This window comes from Tauraco erythrolophus, chromosome 3, assembly GCF_009769465.1.
Source record: "Tauraco erythrolophus isolate bTauEry1 chromosome 3, bTauEry1.pri, whole genome shotgun sequence".
NCBI lineage: Eukaryota > Metazoa > Chordata > Aves > Musophagiformes > Musophagidae > Tauraco > Tauraco erythrolophus.
In genome coordinates, this window is record NC_141467.1 from 50,295,019 (window position 1) to 50,312,826 (window position 17,808).

General features: G+C 39.8%; 1 protein-coding gene across 5 annotated transcripts in view; it reads left to right on the top strand.

Moving 5' to 3' along the window:
* The first annotated feature begins 4,120 nt into the window (after positions 1 to 4,120).
* The window catches only part of LPIN2 (lipin 2), a 45,994-nt gene continuing 32,306 nt past the window's right edge, over positions 4,121 to 17,808 (top strand). For 3 of the 5 annotated variants that reach the window (XM_009986834.2, XM_086608576.1, XM_086608579.1), the window contains exon 1: positions 12,160 to 12,511. In XM_009986834.2, the coding sequence (XP_009985136.1) occupies positions 12,425 to 12,511 (87 nt within the window). In that variant the 5' untranslated portion in view covers positions 12,160 to 12,424. Of the gene's footprint in view, positions 4,142 to 12,159; positions 12,512 to 16,927; positions 17,000 to 17,808 lie in introns of those variants that run through there. The other 2 variants (XM_086608577.1, XM_086608578.1) reach the window with 2 other exon arrangements.

Below are 17,808 nucleotides of genomic sequence, written 5' to 3' on the forward strand. Positions count from 1 at the left end.
CACCTGCTAATGATTGACACAGAATGAAGAAATATCGCTCGCATGAGACATGATCCGAGTCTGCTGACTTAACCACACACCCTAAACCTACAAACGAGTCCATCAAGTACAGTGGGACTATTGGAGTGCTTTAATACGCTCAGGGTACAATTCCTTACAGCCCTGAATCCTTGCTATTAACTTTCTTCTTTTTTTTTTTTTTTCCAACTGTTAAATGGGATTAAAAAGATAAACTAAACTGCTACATCCTGTCACAATGTCATTCTGATCTCAGAGAAGTTATTGAAACTTATTGCAGCCTTCCAGTACTTAAAGGGGGCCTATAGGAAAGCTGGAGAGGGACTTTTTACAAGGGCGTGTAGAGATAGGACAAAGGGCAATGGATTTAAACTGAAAGAGGGGAGATTTAGATTGGATATAAGGAAGAAATTCTTCACTTTGAGGGTGGTGAGGCAGTGGAAGAGGTTGCCCAGAGAAGCTGTGGCTGCCTCATCGCTGGAAGTGTTCAAGACCAGGTTGGATGAGGCTTTGGGCAACCTGGTGTAGTGGAGGGTGTCCCTGTCAATGGCAGGGGGGTTGGAACTAGATGATCTTTGAGGTCCCTTCCAACCCTAACCATTCCATGATTCTATGAAACACTCCTGAGAGGACGTGTGCTGGTTGTGACTAAGATGCAGACAAAAGGAGTCTCTGTGGTTCGCTAGGGGTAAGATATAACAGATGGAGCCTAAACAACAACAACAACAACAAAATTAAGGAAAACCTGACTGCTGTAATACGAGCAGGGGTTATGGTGCGTATGGAATAAATGACCGTTCCAAACAACGGTTTCTGGGTGTTGTATGCATAAAAACAGGCAAAATGACATAATAATATCTCATCACTGGTATCAGCTTTTTTTGCCTTACGTGCCCAAAGACTTTTTTTTTTTTTTAACTGCTGTAACAACTAAGCAAAAGGACATTTTTTCTTTCATCTACAAACATCAGCAACATGTTGAGCACTCAGGGACCAATGTAAGCCGAGGGCTGCTGCTACATCCCCACACCTACAGCTCTCTGCTATCTGCAGAACCACAAATTTTCTGAGATTTCACCACAGCCCTGCCTAGCACCTATATCCTATATCCTCCCAGTCCTGTGATTTACCCCTGGCACTCTATATCCTAAGCTGCTGGAGACCTTTCACCATTTCTCGACGAGCCCTAAGCAGGCTGCCTCGCTCACACGCAGACATGATGTGGCAGTTGAACAGCCGGAGTGCCATACCGATCTATGTATGGCACTAGGTAATACGCTTCATTTGTGGTGAAAAGGCAAAAGGAACACAAATGAGGTGGCAGGTTTCCTGTGGCCTGGAGGCCCTGGTTTAACTACCAGTGAGTTATGGTTCAACAAGGACCACAAATCATGCATAGGTGGAGAGATCCTATCTACACCACCACGGTGTGTAATTCCATGCAGTCAGAATGGAAACAAATCTCACTTGATACAGCTGTGGAAAATGCAAGTCATTTTTACAGCTTGATTGTGATCTTCTATGTGTAAGTGCAAAGAAGTAGAGAATACAAAACGAAAATACTGAGGGCTGTCTACTCCTGTAGCCTTCTGACTGTCTGGAGATGATAATTTTGGAAGGGAAAAGGTTACCTAAAGGGAAAACACTGTGTTCTCAAATAAACTCTTTAATCAAAAGTGCCTATTCCAGGAATGAAGTAGAAAAAGTATGACTGAACAATTTGCTACTCCTTTTCAAATAAATATTTTTCTGCCACCTAGCCTGCTTTTTAATTAGGCTTAATTTTGTAACAGGATCTAGCTTAAAATTGGTATTTGAGGACCTATGATAGATTTAGCCCCTACCTCTTATCTCCCTGTGAATGAGGCCATCTGGTATTGGAAAGGAGACTCCTCTCACCTACAAAAATCACTTGCTGTTATGGATAAGATCACAGGAACACAAAAATATTCTGTTAGAGCAACCACTGATGTGGTTACTCTCACAAACTAAGCAACTAAGATGCCAAATAAGGAACTCAGCAAAGCAGGGAAATGCTGAAGCACAGACTGCGAGTTTGCAGCAGATGTTATGCTAACGTGGCTAGGTAATTACTATTACATTATATTCCAGTGGAAGGCCTCTTCAGAAAACTGCTGCAGCTGAAGCATGGTTGCACTGAAGGGTGGAAAATTGCTCCATTAGTCTGTGTTGCATCCATGTATCCTGAGTCCTGGAAAGTATTCCAAAATTGGCTCAGAATTTCTGACACGACAAAAACATCATCAAAATGGGCAGGCATGAAATCTGACCTTTCTTCCTTTCTACACATGCATAATATAGTCACCCTATCCATGCAATTCTCTGTTTTTGTCTTCTTCCATGAACTGCTTTCTTTGAAAATCCAGCCTGCATGTTATGCAGGGATAGATTTTTCCCTAGTTCCATGCTCAAACCAATTTAAACCTATTATTTGCAAATAAGTAAACTCACAGACTATAATCTTTTAGAGAGCTTGTCCCAGGAGGTACAGATGAATAGACAGCTCTTATCTCTTTGTAGGACTGGCACAAAAGACTGTCAAGGATCTTTTGAGAGGTACGGGACTATCAGTAAACTTTGTCAATACACTACTTTGCATGCTATCATGTCTGTCAGCTGCATTCAATACTCTGTTAACTAGCTGGATTTCTTATGTGACAATTATATAAAACCTGTGTGAGAGCCCAAAACGGCTCTAACACCAAGCAAGGCAAAGCCAGCTTTTAACAAAACTCATCAACAGATTGGCAGACAAAAAAGTAATTGGTAAACACACAAAAGTACAGTAAAATAGAGAAGTAACATAGATAGTGATAAACAATTCACATTTATGAAACCTAAACTGTATCTCCAATTATGCTGCTTCTCTTTTCCCTTTTTAACACTGCAAGTTGTTTGGGGTGAGAATATTATCTTGCTTTAGTACATATTATGTCTCAGCATCATCTGGGGCCTCTGGGTAACAGTGTGACTCAAGTGAATAGTAACACATAATCAAGCCAGCTTCAGTGAATCACCAAAGCAATGGCAATGAAGCTGCTGACCTGAAATACATATTTAGCCTGCTGGACACGTTTTGATTTTGCAATTCTACACTTTCATTTAAAAAAAAATACATAAATTCTTTTCCAATCTCCTCTGGGTAGACTGGTAAATTTCAAGAGAAGGATGCAGCGAGAGATGTACAAAGCGGCAAACACCCTCAACGTGGAGTTTCTTTTGAAACATCCCCGTCACGAGGCGCCAATTCTGAGACACAGCTCAGACGACGGCTATAAATAGCCGCAGAGCGCGCTTTGCTGCTCATCACCTCAGCGCCGCGCCTGAGGAAACGGGCGGGAACCGCGTCACCGCGGTAGGTAGCCGGGATGCGCCGCCCAAACCGCGACCGCTCCGCGCTTGCGGCAGCAACGCGGGGCCGGGCCGCAGCCGCCCGACGCCCCGCGAGAGGCTCTGCGGCACCGGGGAAGGAGAGAAGCAGGACGGGCCAGGAAGGCAGGCCGGGGGGAGGCCGCCTGCACCCCGCCGCGGGTGACCACCTCAGTAAGGCGGCGCCGGGTCGCCGCAGTCTGTGCCTCTTCGCCGGCGCCGGTTAAAACGCCCGCCGCCGCCGCCGCCTCCAGGCCCACACCGGCCCCCCTCCCCGCACCCCCGACGCGGCACGGAACATGGCAGCGCCTACGTGCGCCCCGTGGCGGAGCGCTCGGCCGCACCCGCTCCCCTCAACAGCCGCCCGCCTCGCGCACGCGCGCCGGCCACGCGCGTCCCCCCGCCCACCCCCCGCTGCGTGGCCCCAAGGTCACGTGGCGCCCGGGGCGAAGCGGGGCCGCGCCGGTGAGGTGGCGCGCGCGCGCGCTCTCCTGGCCGCCCTCCCACTCTCCCGCGCCGCGGCGGCGCGCCCCCGCGAGCCAACGCGGGCGCGCGGGCGGGCACGCGCTGTACCAACCGTCGCCGCTTGGTGCAGTTTGCATCCAGCCGAGCGCGGCTTTCCCTGCTCTCCTCGCCCTCCCCCTCCCCGTGTCCGTTCCCCTCCATTCATCCGTCCATCCATCCATCCATCCGTCCGCCCGTCCCCCCTCGGCTGACGCCGGCCTCGCTCGAGGTAAGCGCGAAGGGGCCGCTGCCGCCGAGGGGGCGAGCACGGGGGGCGGGGGGGTCTGCCGGTGTGTGAGAGAAGGCGGGGGGTGGGGGTCGCCGAGCGACCCCGGAGGGCTGCGGAGGTGGAGGGGCTGCCTCCGGGAGGGGGAACAAGGCCGCGCCGGCAGCGAAGAGGGCGCTGAGCAGCCGCCGCCGAGTCCCGCGCTCCCCGACCGCCTCCGGGCAGCGGAGCCGGCGGGCCCATGCGCCCGCCAGCGGTGCCCGGCAGCCCCGGCCGCTGCCCTGGGCTCCCCTCAGCCCCGGCCGGCGGCAGCCGGGCTGTCCCGGTGCGCGGGGAGGCGGCGGCGAGGGGAAGGGGAGACATCGGCTCCCGTCCCCGGCTGCCCGGTGGGGGCTGTAGCTCTGCCTGGCCGGCGCCGGCTGACCCCTGGAGCCGCCTGCCAGCCTTGCGGTGACGGGAGGGCGCTGTACCCTTCCGAAACGTCGGTTCCCCTGCTTGGGCTTGACCGGGCGACTCTTAAAATGTTAAAAATCGCGATACGTGCCTTGCTGCCCTGGCTCCTTCCGTTTTGTGGATATGCGTTTCTTAAACTCGGGCTGTTAACTTGCTTACCTGCCCGGCACTGCCCTTTGTTTTTTCTTTTTATCCCTACTGGTGTAGGGAGTGTGAAGTGTTAATTACTGGAAGTAGTACACTGTCTGCATTTTTTGTGTATGCGTCTGGGGTTTTGCCAAGTTCGCGTCTAAATTACTTTATGTGAACTGCATTTTTCTTCTTGTTAAGTGATTACTGAGTACATGTAGCAGACACGAGTGATTTTTAATAGAGCAAGACAATATGTTGTTTAAAGGTGTGCATTTCCATCTAACAAAATGACGTAATAAATATACCTGCTTTTTGGCTGTACTTTGTGTGTGCACATTGTCTGGTTAATATTTTTTGTTTTCCAAACAAAATTCCATTGTTATGAGCAAGCATTTGTTAGCCATATCCCATAATGGTATATGGTATTATTTAGGATACTGTCAGAGAAGGAGATGATCAATCCTGCAGAAGTCAGTTGTTTGAGAGGTTTTTTTTTTTTGGTTGGTTTTGTTTTTTTATGATTTATAATAGCATTTCTCAGGACAATTTTGAATACTGAGCTCTTCATGTTTGCAAAATATAGTGAAAGAGGAAAAAAATGTGTAGTGTTACACACGTTTTAAGAATGTATAGATATTCTTTAGTCAGAATGAAAATACCTTCACTTTGTGTTACTGAAATTGTGGACATGTAGATGCGTAACTGTTGTTTGTATGCATACTAGGCAACTAGCTCCAGCCAGGGCCATCAGTTGTGCCTTCTCTCCTCCTAGCCCTTGATATAGTTTCTTTGCATCCCAGAACATACAGGAATGTAAACAATTTTGCCATCTCCGAGAAAGATCACGGAAGATCTCCTTAGTTGAGTGGAGTAAGGGAGTGATCTGAGAGGTGCTCTGTAAAAACTTACTACTCTTATAGTAGAATATTAAATTGATAAGCTGAAGTTAAAAAGTTTCTAAATGAACTCGGGATGTCAGGAACTTTGAATGAAATGCTGTATTATCTGGTAGTGTTCTTAATTACAATAGGAATAACTAGATGGTGCTGAAAGGCTCTCATAAGCAATTACAATATTCATTTTTAAGCTCGTAGTATAAGTTTTCAGTGAAGCATATAAAAATGTAAGGGTTTTTAAATGGCCTGTAAAAGAGGTGATGTTTGAATGTGTCTTAGTGCTCAACGTTTTGGTTTGTTACAAAATTTAACTCTTTGTTATTATTTACTTGGAAATCTTCCAGTTTTGCAGTGCGGAGAACTTTTGTCCTTTCTCCCTACTTCCAACATTTCTTCCCACTAGTGTAAAGTCATGATCAATTATGGGAAAATATAAACTACGCTTATTACCTTCCATGTACCTTAAGGCCCAGAATAGCCCTTCTTTGCATTACACGCTTTATGACTTGGTCTCTGCCCAGAAAGCTCTCAATCTCAATCAGGTAAAGCTGAGGATTTTGTTCAAAGCCGCGTTGGGAATGTCTGTCAAAGTTAGAGGTTAGATTGGTTGCAGTTGTTTCTTTCTTCCTGGAAGATGCTCACATGGTTAATGCTGGGCAAAGTCTGCGGACACAACGTAGTAGCGTACAGTATCCTAGTGATTTTTGCATCTGGCAGTGCTGATCAGGAGTACTTTCATTTTGAACCTTTGATCTTACTGAAGTTGCATTTTAAGGTTCTACATTAACACAAAGATGTCGTCTCTGTAAATATCTCACTGTGATATAGGTAAGCAGAAATTTTTAAAAATTGTAAATAAAATTACCCACTTCAAGCATAGTAAAAATCTTGTTGCTGTTGCAAAGAATGTTTCATTTAAAAATGAGTTTTTATTCTACCTAGCTGCCATCTCATCTTGGTTGTTACAAACAATCTAGTATATAACAACATTAGTGCTTACATTTCAGTTTGTAGCGGCAGACTGATTTAATACGTAACTGTCACGCCAAGTTGTCTTTGTGTTTGAGGATGGAGCTTAAGTACACTTTTGAGGGATTTTTTTTTTTTTAATTTTGATAGAAATTTAATTCTTTCTTGTGTTTGTATTTCAAGGGACTTTCGAAGTAAAGGAAGCTAGCTTCTCCTTCCTAGTTAAGGATGTTATTGTTACTAGTTTCTTTCAGCTTTGCAGTAATGCAATTGGACAACGTGCATTAACTGTCAGAAGTTGTCCTGAGTCACTCTTTACCCAAAACAAAGTGACACTTGCTCGTTGCTGATCTCTGTACTGAGTGAATGGATAAGGTTTTTAACCGAGGAACCGGTCTGTTTCTTTATGCAAAGTGATTAAGTTCAATACCAGAAATGTAGATACACTGAGTAATAATAGAAAAGTCTCCACTGTACCAGGTGACGTTTTTGTGTTGGTTTATGTGGCTGAAGCCTGCACATGCTTAGCCTGTCTTTAGATTTACTTGTCTTTTTTTAGACTGCATAACTATCTTCTCAGGAAGTGCACTTCTTCTGCATTGATGGTTATGAAAGGCCTTTTAAGGGAAATATGTAAAGGATTCTTTGCAAAATTCTTTCAAAGAAGTGCTCCCAGTAATGAGTTGTAGCTGAGATTCCATCATAAATGGAAGTAATTGTCTCTCATTTGTCCAACAATAGAATTTGGTTTGTGATGTGAACTGAAATACAATGATTTAAAAAAAAAAAAAAAAAAAAAAAAAAAAAAAAGAAACGTAGTGCTGACTTAAAGCCATTTGTTCCCTGAACGAAAAAGCGTGCATGTTAACACAAACAAGAAATCCGCGAGGCTGCTTTACAGGTTTGTCATGTCCGGTATAGATGGTGCAGGCATGTTACCATGTGAACAGATGTATTCTTCAGACAGTTGTGATCTCTGCGTTCATTGAAACTCGATAATGCAAGTAGGTGGTGTTCGGTGAGTAAGTCAGCATGGGCTACTTTGCTCAGCTATATCTAATTTTCCCCTTCGCTATGTTTCTCATGCTATGAATACTTTTGTGTGGGAATTCTCCAAGACTAATGTTTTCACCTGATTTTCTAATAAAATAGCCAGGTCTTATATGCAAATTAAATCTATGGATGTTGTTCTATTTTGGTACATGTTCATCAGTTCAACAGTACGGAGAGTCTGTCAAGTGAAAAAAAGGTTTCTTGTTTCTATACTCTGTATTTAGAACTTTTTGTGAATTCCATATATGCATTTCTCAGAATAAGTATGTTTCTGTTCTTTCTTGTCGACCTGAAGATATGTACTGTTCTCAGATCTTATATTCATGTATCCATTCTAAAAGTAACCAAATTATTCACCACTAGTAGATCAGGATGCATTTCATGCTTAAATACATGACTGTTTTTTTTTTCACTTTGACTTTTAAATCCTGGTAAGTTGTAAGAAAATATAAATACACCTGAGGCAGATCAGTACCTGGCAAGAAACTTTTCTTAAATGGAGAAAATAGAAAGATAAGAGATTGCTCATTAGGGAAATACTTGGTGCTTTCTAGAAAAATGCAGGAAAAGCTTCATCTGCTTTCTCTCATCTCACGTAAAAATGAGATAGATGGAATTTCCATTCAGAAACTTTGTTTTTGTGGTATGTATCTAGAAGTAAGCTTAACCAAGGATGATGATGTGGCTGTAGGAGAGTCTGTGCTGCTGGAAATAGATATGTCAAGTGTGGCAGACACTTGTGTGGGATATGCCTGTGGCAGTTCCAAAGGGGTTCACTCTTGGATTAGCTGGTTACTTCTTTTCAGTACCTTGAAAGAAGCTAAGGTCTTCATGTACATAAGAAGTTTCTGTGTGCATATAACCTAAGTTTTTGATTGAAATGATTCTTTTAACAGTAAAAGTCACTTTATGGACTCTTAAAGTATTCTTTGTTCTCACTGAATTTCCTTTGTAAACAGAAAAAAAGTAACTTTTAAAAAAGAAAAAAATAGGAAAATGCTTAAATTAATACAAGGAAAGATGCCATAATACTGAAATCAGATAATTCACAGTAGATCATACAGATATAACTGTTGAGACATTATAAATGCGCCAAGTCCAAGTAAACTGCGTACTTAAGCTGCACTGAAAAATATTCTTATTTGAGTGGCTCTTGACTCAGGTATACCTGACAGGAGATCTTGAAAACATTGGATTTACAATCTTGCATTGTAGATGGAAAACTAGACATTTCGTTCATTTTTAGCCACCAATTTAGTGGGCAATGCATTGCTTTTGTATTACTGGTGTTTCTTTAACATCTATTAACTGCCTGGATTCTTGTACCAGGCTATTATTACTTGTGATAGGATTTTTTTCATTATTTTTATTTTCCAGCAGAAGTTGGTTTTTACTTGCACATAACTTCACTAAAATGGAAAATTTCATTCCAAGTTATGCATTAGCCACCTTCAGCCTCTATATGGAAAATTGTAGAAAATATATTCATTTTTTTGTAAGAAGCGAAACTTGATGGTATGTTTCCACTCTGCCAGAGGAAAAACTCTAGCTGTTTTCTCTTAGAAAAATTCTCGGGGTCTGGGACAGATGGTCTTCATTCAGTATGTCTTCTGTTATTCATGTGTTAATTTATTTTAATTCACCAAAGTTATTAGCCTTTGAATTAGGTTTAAACGTCCATATTGAGAATGGATAGACTTCTGCAGTTAAAAGTCACAAAGATGCTGTATTGAGTGTGTTTTACCACAAGCTGGAATAAGCAGAACTTTATTTCCAGTTTCAGTAAGCAGATGTTTCAGAGTAGGACTAGGATCAAGAGCTTGGGCACAAGAAAGTGTTTTCAGTCCCACTCTGATTTTTATAATCTCTATAGGAGAATTGGTAACACCTCCACTTTGTTTGCACCTGACAGACAAAGTGTTAAGTCCATGAAAATTAAGTGTGGTGGAATTCAGGAATTGGAGTTGAGGCTTGGGGAGAAAGGGCCTTTTCCAATGTGAGGATGGGGTTTGAGACTGAGAACTGTGGTGCTTAGGTCTTAATAAAATGGTTTGGGGCGGGATGGAGTGAAGGAGACATATGGGACATGAATAAAGGTTGTTCCATAGTTGCCATATGTATTAGGATATGTCAGTTAGAGAAAGATTGGTCTCATTCATTTGGTTCAGCAAATTTATCCTGATTTCTGAATTAATTGTGACTGTGTACTGATAGAAGCTCATGTCTATAGGATTTCTGCTTGCTTCCTTCCATCCAGAACTTAGAATGGCATGTACTGATGAAAACTGGGGAAAAGTCCTGTAACTGTGTTCTGGCCACGCTTGTTCTACAGTTCATATACAGTACAATCAAATAAATTAAATGTCATTTTCACAGGCAATCAGACTTTTTTTTTATCATGACCATCTGGGATATGTAAATCTGATTAGTAGCTACAAATGTACCAATGGAAGTGATGTTTTGAATATGCAAAGAGGTAAAAAATGGAGGGGAAACTCTGCAAAGTCAAGTTTTGACTGTGTTAAAATACCCTGTATTATTAATTACTAATCTCCTGGCCTGAGTTTTCCATTGCATAGGTGAAAAAAATAGTACTGTGTCTCTGGCATGCTGTAAAACTAAATGCAAGCAATCAAATTTATTATGAAGGTTATTATAGAAAAGTACCATTCAAAAGTGGAATCAGACTTCCCATCAGGGATTCTGACTAATGAGCAATGGAGTAAGATGTGTAGACCCAAAGAGAACAGAGGAAAAAAAAAAGAATATAAGCGGATGACTGATCTTTGTCAGCAGCATTAACTTGCATGAGGCTAGTGAAGAAACTCTTATGTGCATTCTGAGGCTAAACCACAGTACAGTCTACTCACACCAAAGAGCTGTATTAGGATTGCATTGGAAACATTGCTTCCAGTACTTCCAAATTGGAGATTTTTTAAAACTGAAGCTAATTTTCCTGTGTAAATTGTAAGTAAATAACATTGTACTTAAACTTACTCAGAGGGAATTGCATTTTATTTACTTTATTAATATTGAGGAATAACAGACAAGGAGGCTTACTAAGTGTGCAAAGCTTACTACCTGTCTAAATCTTACCTTACTGCCTGTGCAGTCACTGCAATTTTATCTGTATTCTAGAAAGGCTGTCTTCTAAAAAATACTTTCAGAAGCTTTGAAGAAAATAATGTCAATCTGAAATACTGAACAATACTAAAATAGAATAAATATAACAGAAAATTGTACACAAAAAAATAACATAAAACTAAGTCAAAAGTATTTGAAAAGAAGCACTGTCTTACAAAGCAGACTTCCTTTCTGCTCATAACTGAGTGGGTTTTACCATATTTTAATAGAACTCATGATAAAAGAATGAGGAACAAGCCAGAAGAAAATTGAGTGTGTCTAGTAATTATCAATATCCTATGAAAACACTTGTCATGTCATGTCTGCTAACACAACCAGTAGTTTCTCCTGTTGAGAGCCATATTAAATACAAACTTGGTGTATAGGAAAGTGCTCAGAGATGGTAGCAGCTTATTGCAACTCTGCTGCAGATTTAGCAATCCCAACACTCAATTTAGGAGTTTGTCATCAAGACTGTGTTTTAGTTTTGGACTTTAGTGTGGTTCATTAATTATTCTGGAAACCTACAAGCCATTTGGCTGCATCCAATAATGTGATTCATTGTTGTTGCATCAGAGCCTAATGCATATGTTTACAAAATTTAGAGGATAGAGTGAAGATGGTAGTAAAATCCTAGATTATTTTTTAGCTTTGTAATTCAAGAAGTAGTCCTCAATCTGCTGTAGGAGACACAAAGTAACAATGTGGGGATGGAGGGAGATGCATGGGTTTAAGGTAATGAGAATGTGTCTGTGTTCAGGGAATATTAAAGGTCCTCAAGAGAACATCTCTCCCATTCAGGGACAGAATTGTTCTCTCCTACTGCTAAACCTCCTCAGTTATTTCACCTAGCCATGATACTATTTACCAAAGTAATGACATTTCAAAATTCCTCAGATCAGAAATTAATTCTTATTCTCTGTCATGCAGCTAGGTATACAATATCCTTGTATGGATTGTTCACACCCCCAAATTATACTGCTTTAAAATTCAGTTTAAAGAAAGTAGGAAAATTTCCACAGGAAAAACTGTGGGTTTTTTGGTGTGCATTGTTTTTGTATAATTTAGTATAAACTTGACACCAGGTCAACTGTCTCTTTACTATTATAATGCAATTTCAAAAAGAGAGGAGAACAGCCCACGAATTCCAGACGTTCTTGAATCCTGCGTGCAGCTGGCTGAGCTAGGACTTTGAATGCTGCTACAGGTGACAGAGTTGCAACAGTGGGCAAAAATTCTCCAAGTGAGCCAATGTAGACTTTGCTTAAGAATCATTAACTAAATCCCCGTTTCTTTCTGTGGCAGCTTCAGCTGAAGTCACGTGAGCCGACGTGACGCGAGATCATTACCTATCAGTGCAAACACATGGCAAAGTCTGCCCGTGTTATTGCTGATCTCAAGGAGCGCAAGGGGCTGTGACATTTCAAGCAAAGCCTGTTGCTGAGGGAGTTTCTATGTGAGCTTTTTTAAAGAAGCGTTTCCTTTTTAATCATAATACTGTGTGGGAAAGTATACCAAACATTTTTCTGTTAGAGACCAGAAGATTTACGTAATTCTTCTGCTTCCATGCAAAGAGAAGAAATGATAATTCAACATTCTGTTATGGCTGTAAGCTCTGCATTTATCTGTGCTATGGAAATTTAGTTTCCTGTTTTCTGAGATGCATTTCTCAGAAGAGGATGGTTTTGAAGGTGACTTCAATAGAAGTGCTGTTGCTGCCCATGAAAGGGTTCCTTCTGGAATCTTGGTGAGTTTGACAGATTTATTGCTAAGTACGGGTATATAATTTCCTATAGCATAGTTAAAATACATAAAACTTGATTGCCTCTATTTAATATTAATTAGGCATTCAACAGACTTACTTTGTTTCCCATTTTTGTTCCATAAGTGCTCTGGGCAGTACTAGAAACACCACTGAAAATCTTTACTTAGGAACAAACATGTTTTTGTTTACTTGTTTCTGTGGAGTAGACCTAATGCTACAGTGATCTTGTTTTATATGGTCATTTTTTTCCCCTCCAGCCTTTTCAGGGTGCGAACTAGAAATTAGTAAAACACTTTCTAAAGATTTTTTCTGGTTAAGCAAATCTCCTGCCTCATAAATATATATACATGCAAATACAGGCAAGCAGAGATAAATTGAGGGAAACCATTGCTATACAGGTTTTTATTTTGATTTTCTACCTAATCTCTTGAAACAAATGCAACTTCTTTACTGTTTACATCATGTGGCATTAGACTGTCTTTTAATCCTCTAGATGTTTCTCAAAATATATGGGATGTATAAATATCTGTTCGCTTGTAAGCTAACATCTACATTTAAGTAACTTTTTTTTTTGCAGTTGTAGTTAAAATTCGTGCCCTCTAAAGCTGTATCTCCCTAGAGCAATGTGATAGCTTGCCTTTGAGTAACTTGCACTCTTCTTTTTATGTTGTTGAACTGGGCATTTGTAGTGGGTCACGTTCATATGGATGCACCTGCATAAGAAGTATTGGGTTTAAGAACGCAGAAAACGTGGCTTACCTTTACTAAAGCAGTACTCCAAATGCACAGAAGACACAAGTTTGTGGACAGCCTTTTGATTGTATCTTGCACTTGCATATGGATATTAGTGAATAACATTAAAAAATTTGTTCAAGAAAACATTTTGGTTATGTAGCAGCCAAACTAACATCTTTGTTAATGATGCATAGATATAATTCCTATCCTCAAAACCTCCCACTCAGGTTATGCTAACATAAGCATTTCCTGTTGATGAGTTTTGAAAATTTGGTTATCTGTCATGTAGAGCATTTAGATACTTAATCTGAGCTGTAGTACTGTTTGAACATTATTTCTGAGAGCCATTCTATTCCTCATTGCTGTAACATGAGGAAGTCAACCAACATATGCAGGGTTAATTTTAGTTTAACCGATGTGAGCATTTTATAGATGGAGGTACAGAATTTTATTTTTAGTTCTTGAACTTCCAAACTAGATATTTTCTTATTTTGTGCTTACTTTTGTGCTCACTCTCTCTCTAGTTTCAGTTTCTGCCTTTTGCCTTTTAATGGCTTCTTGCCAGAAAAAAAATCTTTTTATGATATGGAACAGAGAGATCTTTTCCCCCATTCCAATTACAATTGCACTTAGCTTAGTAATATTAATGTGTTCAACTATAGGAATTTCTGCAAACTAGGTAGTATTGCATAAACATTCAAAAATCAATCTCTCTGGAGCCTTCAAAGTCACAAAAAGTGTTTTTTCTGCTGTGAGACCTTAGGTACTTGTTAGCCTTTTAATTTGCTATCCTAGAAGAGTAAGTAGTAGTGAGCTACATTAACTTTAGCTTTTATGCAGAGTTCTGGAATTTGACTGCATCAAGTAATGTGTATACTCTGGATATCAAAATAAATAAAACTTAAAATGCTAAACAGTATTGTGAAATATTGCTGCATTGGCCTTTCTTAGCTTGTCTTGTCCATCAGACTTCTGTCTTGAATTGCAGAACGGGAAATTGGCGTGCTTTTTATGTTCTTATACCAGGTTACGAAGGTATACTGCTCTCGCTTTTCTCTGTCTTCTGGACAATGACATTTAACAAGTGTTAACTAACCATGAAAGAGTGTTATCGAGGAAATACTTAGTCTTACTGGTTTTTCTGTGATCATCACAAGTTTTCCAACAATATACAATAAAACTTAAACAAACAATAAAAGCCACTAAAATTTTAACATCTCCTAGCTGGGGTTCTATTGTCATTTGAGATAAATTAAACATCTCGTGTTTCTCACACTTTATTTCTATTTAATCATTTGCTTACCACAGTTTGGACCTTTTTAAATAACATGTTTATCTCGCAAAGTGAGCTATTATGTTAAAAGCTGAACTACAACCTGATAAGCGATAATATAGTTTTTGTTTTACAATTTGTTTACTTACAATGTACAAAACAATGTTTATGTTAAGACTTGGATCATAAAAGGCTTCTTTCCTTATAAACATCATTCGTAAGAGGTTCAAAAGTTCATAACTTTTTCAGTGTAAGAGGTTATTCTGTTTATGTATGATCATCATATGGCTGTGCTGTGAGCTACAGAAATACAACTGAGATCTATGAAAGAGAACTTTCGCTACAGGAAGGCAAGAATATGTGTAAAATAGGTGAATGCTTTAGTCTTGTGGGTTGTTTTTTGTGATTTTTTTTCTGTGGTTAGACAAGGTCAGTTATGTATGTATGTGAGGAAAACTAGATTATTAATCAGCTGAACTCCGTTCTTAGCAGTTGGTGTGAAATTCTGATCTTGTAAACAGTCGCTCCCTAAATGATAGAGAATTCCTTACTAATATCCACTTCTGAAGTCCTATTCACTGAAATGAAACATATGGAATGGAGACTCTATTAAGGTCTTCTATTCCTGATTGTGCCAAACATTTCTTTTAACAAATTCAGTCTCCTTGGTGACATGAAATCAACTTTTCTTTGTAAGCCAGTACCATAGACTGCTCTTGGAAGTCGCCAAGGTATAGCCATGAATGATAATGACTGTTAGATAATTTTTCCTAAGATTGAGAATAAAGATTGACTGTCATTGTAGGGGAGGACTAATTGCTTAAACAGTAAAGCAGAGATACTGCTACCTTGCTGTCTTGGGTTACACTTCCAGGGAATGCAGTAAATGTGTCACTTGTCAAAAGGAAGATGTTCAGTTCCCCGCCCTAGCCTTTTTTTTTCCTAGTTCTGTGGTGCTGCTGTGTGCCTTGTGTCTCTGATGTTTGTCATGTTGTTCTTCGTCAGCTAATCTAATTTACTAACCCTCTGAAACAAACAATAACAAAATGGGTGGACTTCTGCCAGTTGTGTCAGTGAGCTAAAGTCAGCTCATTATGACGGTCAGGTGAGGAAGGGTTGAAGTGATACCTCCCTTTTTAGCAAGAGTGAGCTATTTCATTAGCAAGCAGTCAATTTTATTGTTGTACATGGAACTACTTAGAGATGAAACTGAATTTTATTAATCACTGGTGTTGATAAGGAGTCAATTCTGATAATCTCATTAGTCGCTCAATGGCAGTCTGTTCTTTTTGTCTTCATCGACCATGTTGTACAAAAGCTATGGGAGAAAATACTCTAGCACGTTACCTAGTATAGTAATTCTGTGGATAATTTCTAAACATTTTAACATCTGGATTGGAAAACCCCCATCTTCCTTTCTATATCTTGTGGAGAGGAAGGAACGTTTTTTCAAAATCTGAATATGATTAGGTAATGTATGTTAGGCTAGAGAAACCCGAGATGTAGAAAAAAATACTTCCATAGCTGCTCTAAGTTTCTGAAAGTAGTTTTAGATTTCCTGCATGTTTAAAATTATATTGGTACTGTCAGATGCTAGAAATGTAGCTTCCTTTTGAATGAGTGAAATATACCCTGTATTACTGTAAGGAAGACTTTGAAGGCTCAGAACAGAAGTAACTTACTACCTAAATAATGAAAGCGGGAAGAATAACTCTTGTAGTGCAATATGGTTTTGTTTAGAGGCATGAAGAAAAATCCTAAACCTTGTTCAGAGGCTAATAAAGATAGATTAGCAGATAGACAAAGAAATTCACTGTAGACCTTTTGTTTGTAGAAATATTATCCTGAAATAGAATTTTTATGGTTTAAGCCCTGTTATATGTTCAATGTTGTGTGCTTTGCTTGTTTGCAGTGACTCTTTCTTCTCCCAAATAATATGCTGAAGTTCAGAGGCATGCAATTGCTTGGATATATTTGAAACAAGCTTGTAGCAGTCTTTTTGGTGGGAGATGGCAGAATGAGGAAGGGTTGCACTTAAGTTTCTGTTAGAACACCTTCAAAGTTTTTCCTACTCTTCCCATTAAAGCTCAAATGTTCTGAGAAATATTTGGACTTCGTTTCTGATTGGCAGTCATAGCTCACATTGTATTCTTAGTCAGGAAGACTTGTAGACATTAAAAACTCATTCATTTAATTAAGTATTTTTAGTGGATTAGACAGAATGATAAGTGATGCTCTTCGTTCTTTGTTTATCTTGTTTGACTATAGCATAATCTTCCTATTGTATGCATCTTCCTTTCCTTGTATTGTGTCTTGAATGCCCCACTCTCATCTAGTAAAGTTCCTTCAACAAGACTGTGTATTGTTCTTTTCCGATTTTCTGGTGTCAGGAGTATGAACAACCACAAAAACTGTACAAGATTTGCTTCCTCTTGGCAGAAACTTTGTGAAACCTGTGGAAAGTAGGTAGCGGGAAGGTAACTCTTTACACTTAAAATAATATATTGGATGAGTATGTAAACTTGGTTAAGACTTGCTTTTTACATATGCAAATGTAGTATTTGGAATTTAGTGGTTATTCTTTAGGTTTAATTTCTGTGGAAATAATGGTTGTTAACTGGTAAGTCATCTGCTTCTTGTGGACAAGAAGCGTTCAGGACAAGGTCCTGTTGCTAAGTTCACTATGTTTTCATAAAGCAAACTTCATTTCAGCAGCTGTTTTAAATATAGATACTTATGATGTTCATTAAGCTGTTTAGAGAAGTATCCATTTTAGCTATAGGTGTTACTTATTGTAATTTAATGTAATCAAAAGTTAATGGGAGAGTCTCAGTAAGTTGAGTACGTGGCATCACTTACCACAGGTGGAAGTCGTCTCCTCAGTTTTAACTTCTGAAGGTCTATGGCAGTGCTTTCAAAGAAAGGTTTTTACAAGCTTATTTTTATGTTGAAAGAGGTTCTAGTATTTGTTTCATGGCAAATAAATTCACTGGTGTTGTGCTTTCCTTACATAGTATGAAAACTGGATTTCTTCTGTTTGTTTTCCCCATACTCATTGTCAAACTGCTCTGTCTCCCATTAGATCTTTTAATAATTTCTTGAAGGTGACTCAGCCATTTTTAAAAGATAGAGCTGTAAAGGAAGAGTTACATATATTACACTCTACATAACTTTTCCTGGCTTTTAACATTTTTTTTTTGCACTTTTATGTGAAGTTATCTCTATTTTCAATAGAGGATCAGTTGTGTTAAATAAGCAGTCTTCAGAGAAT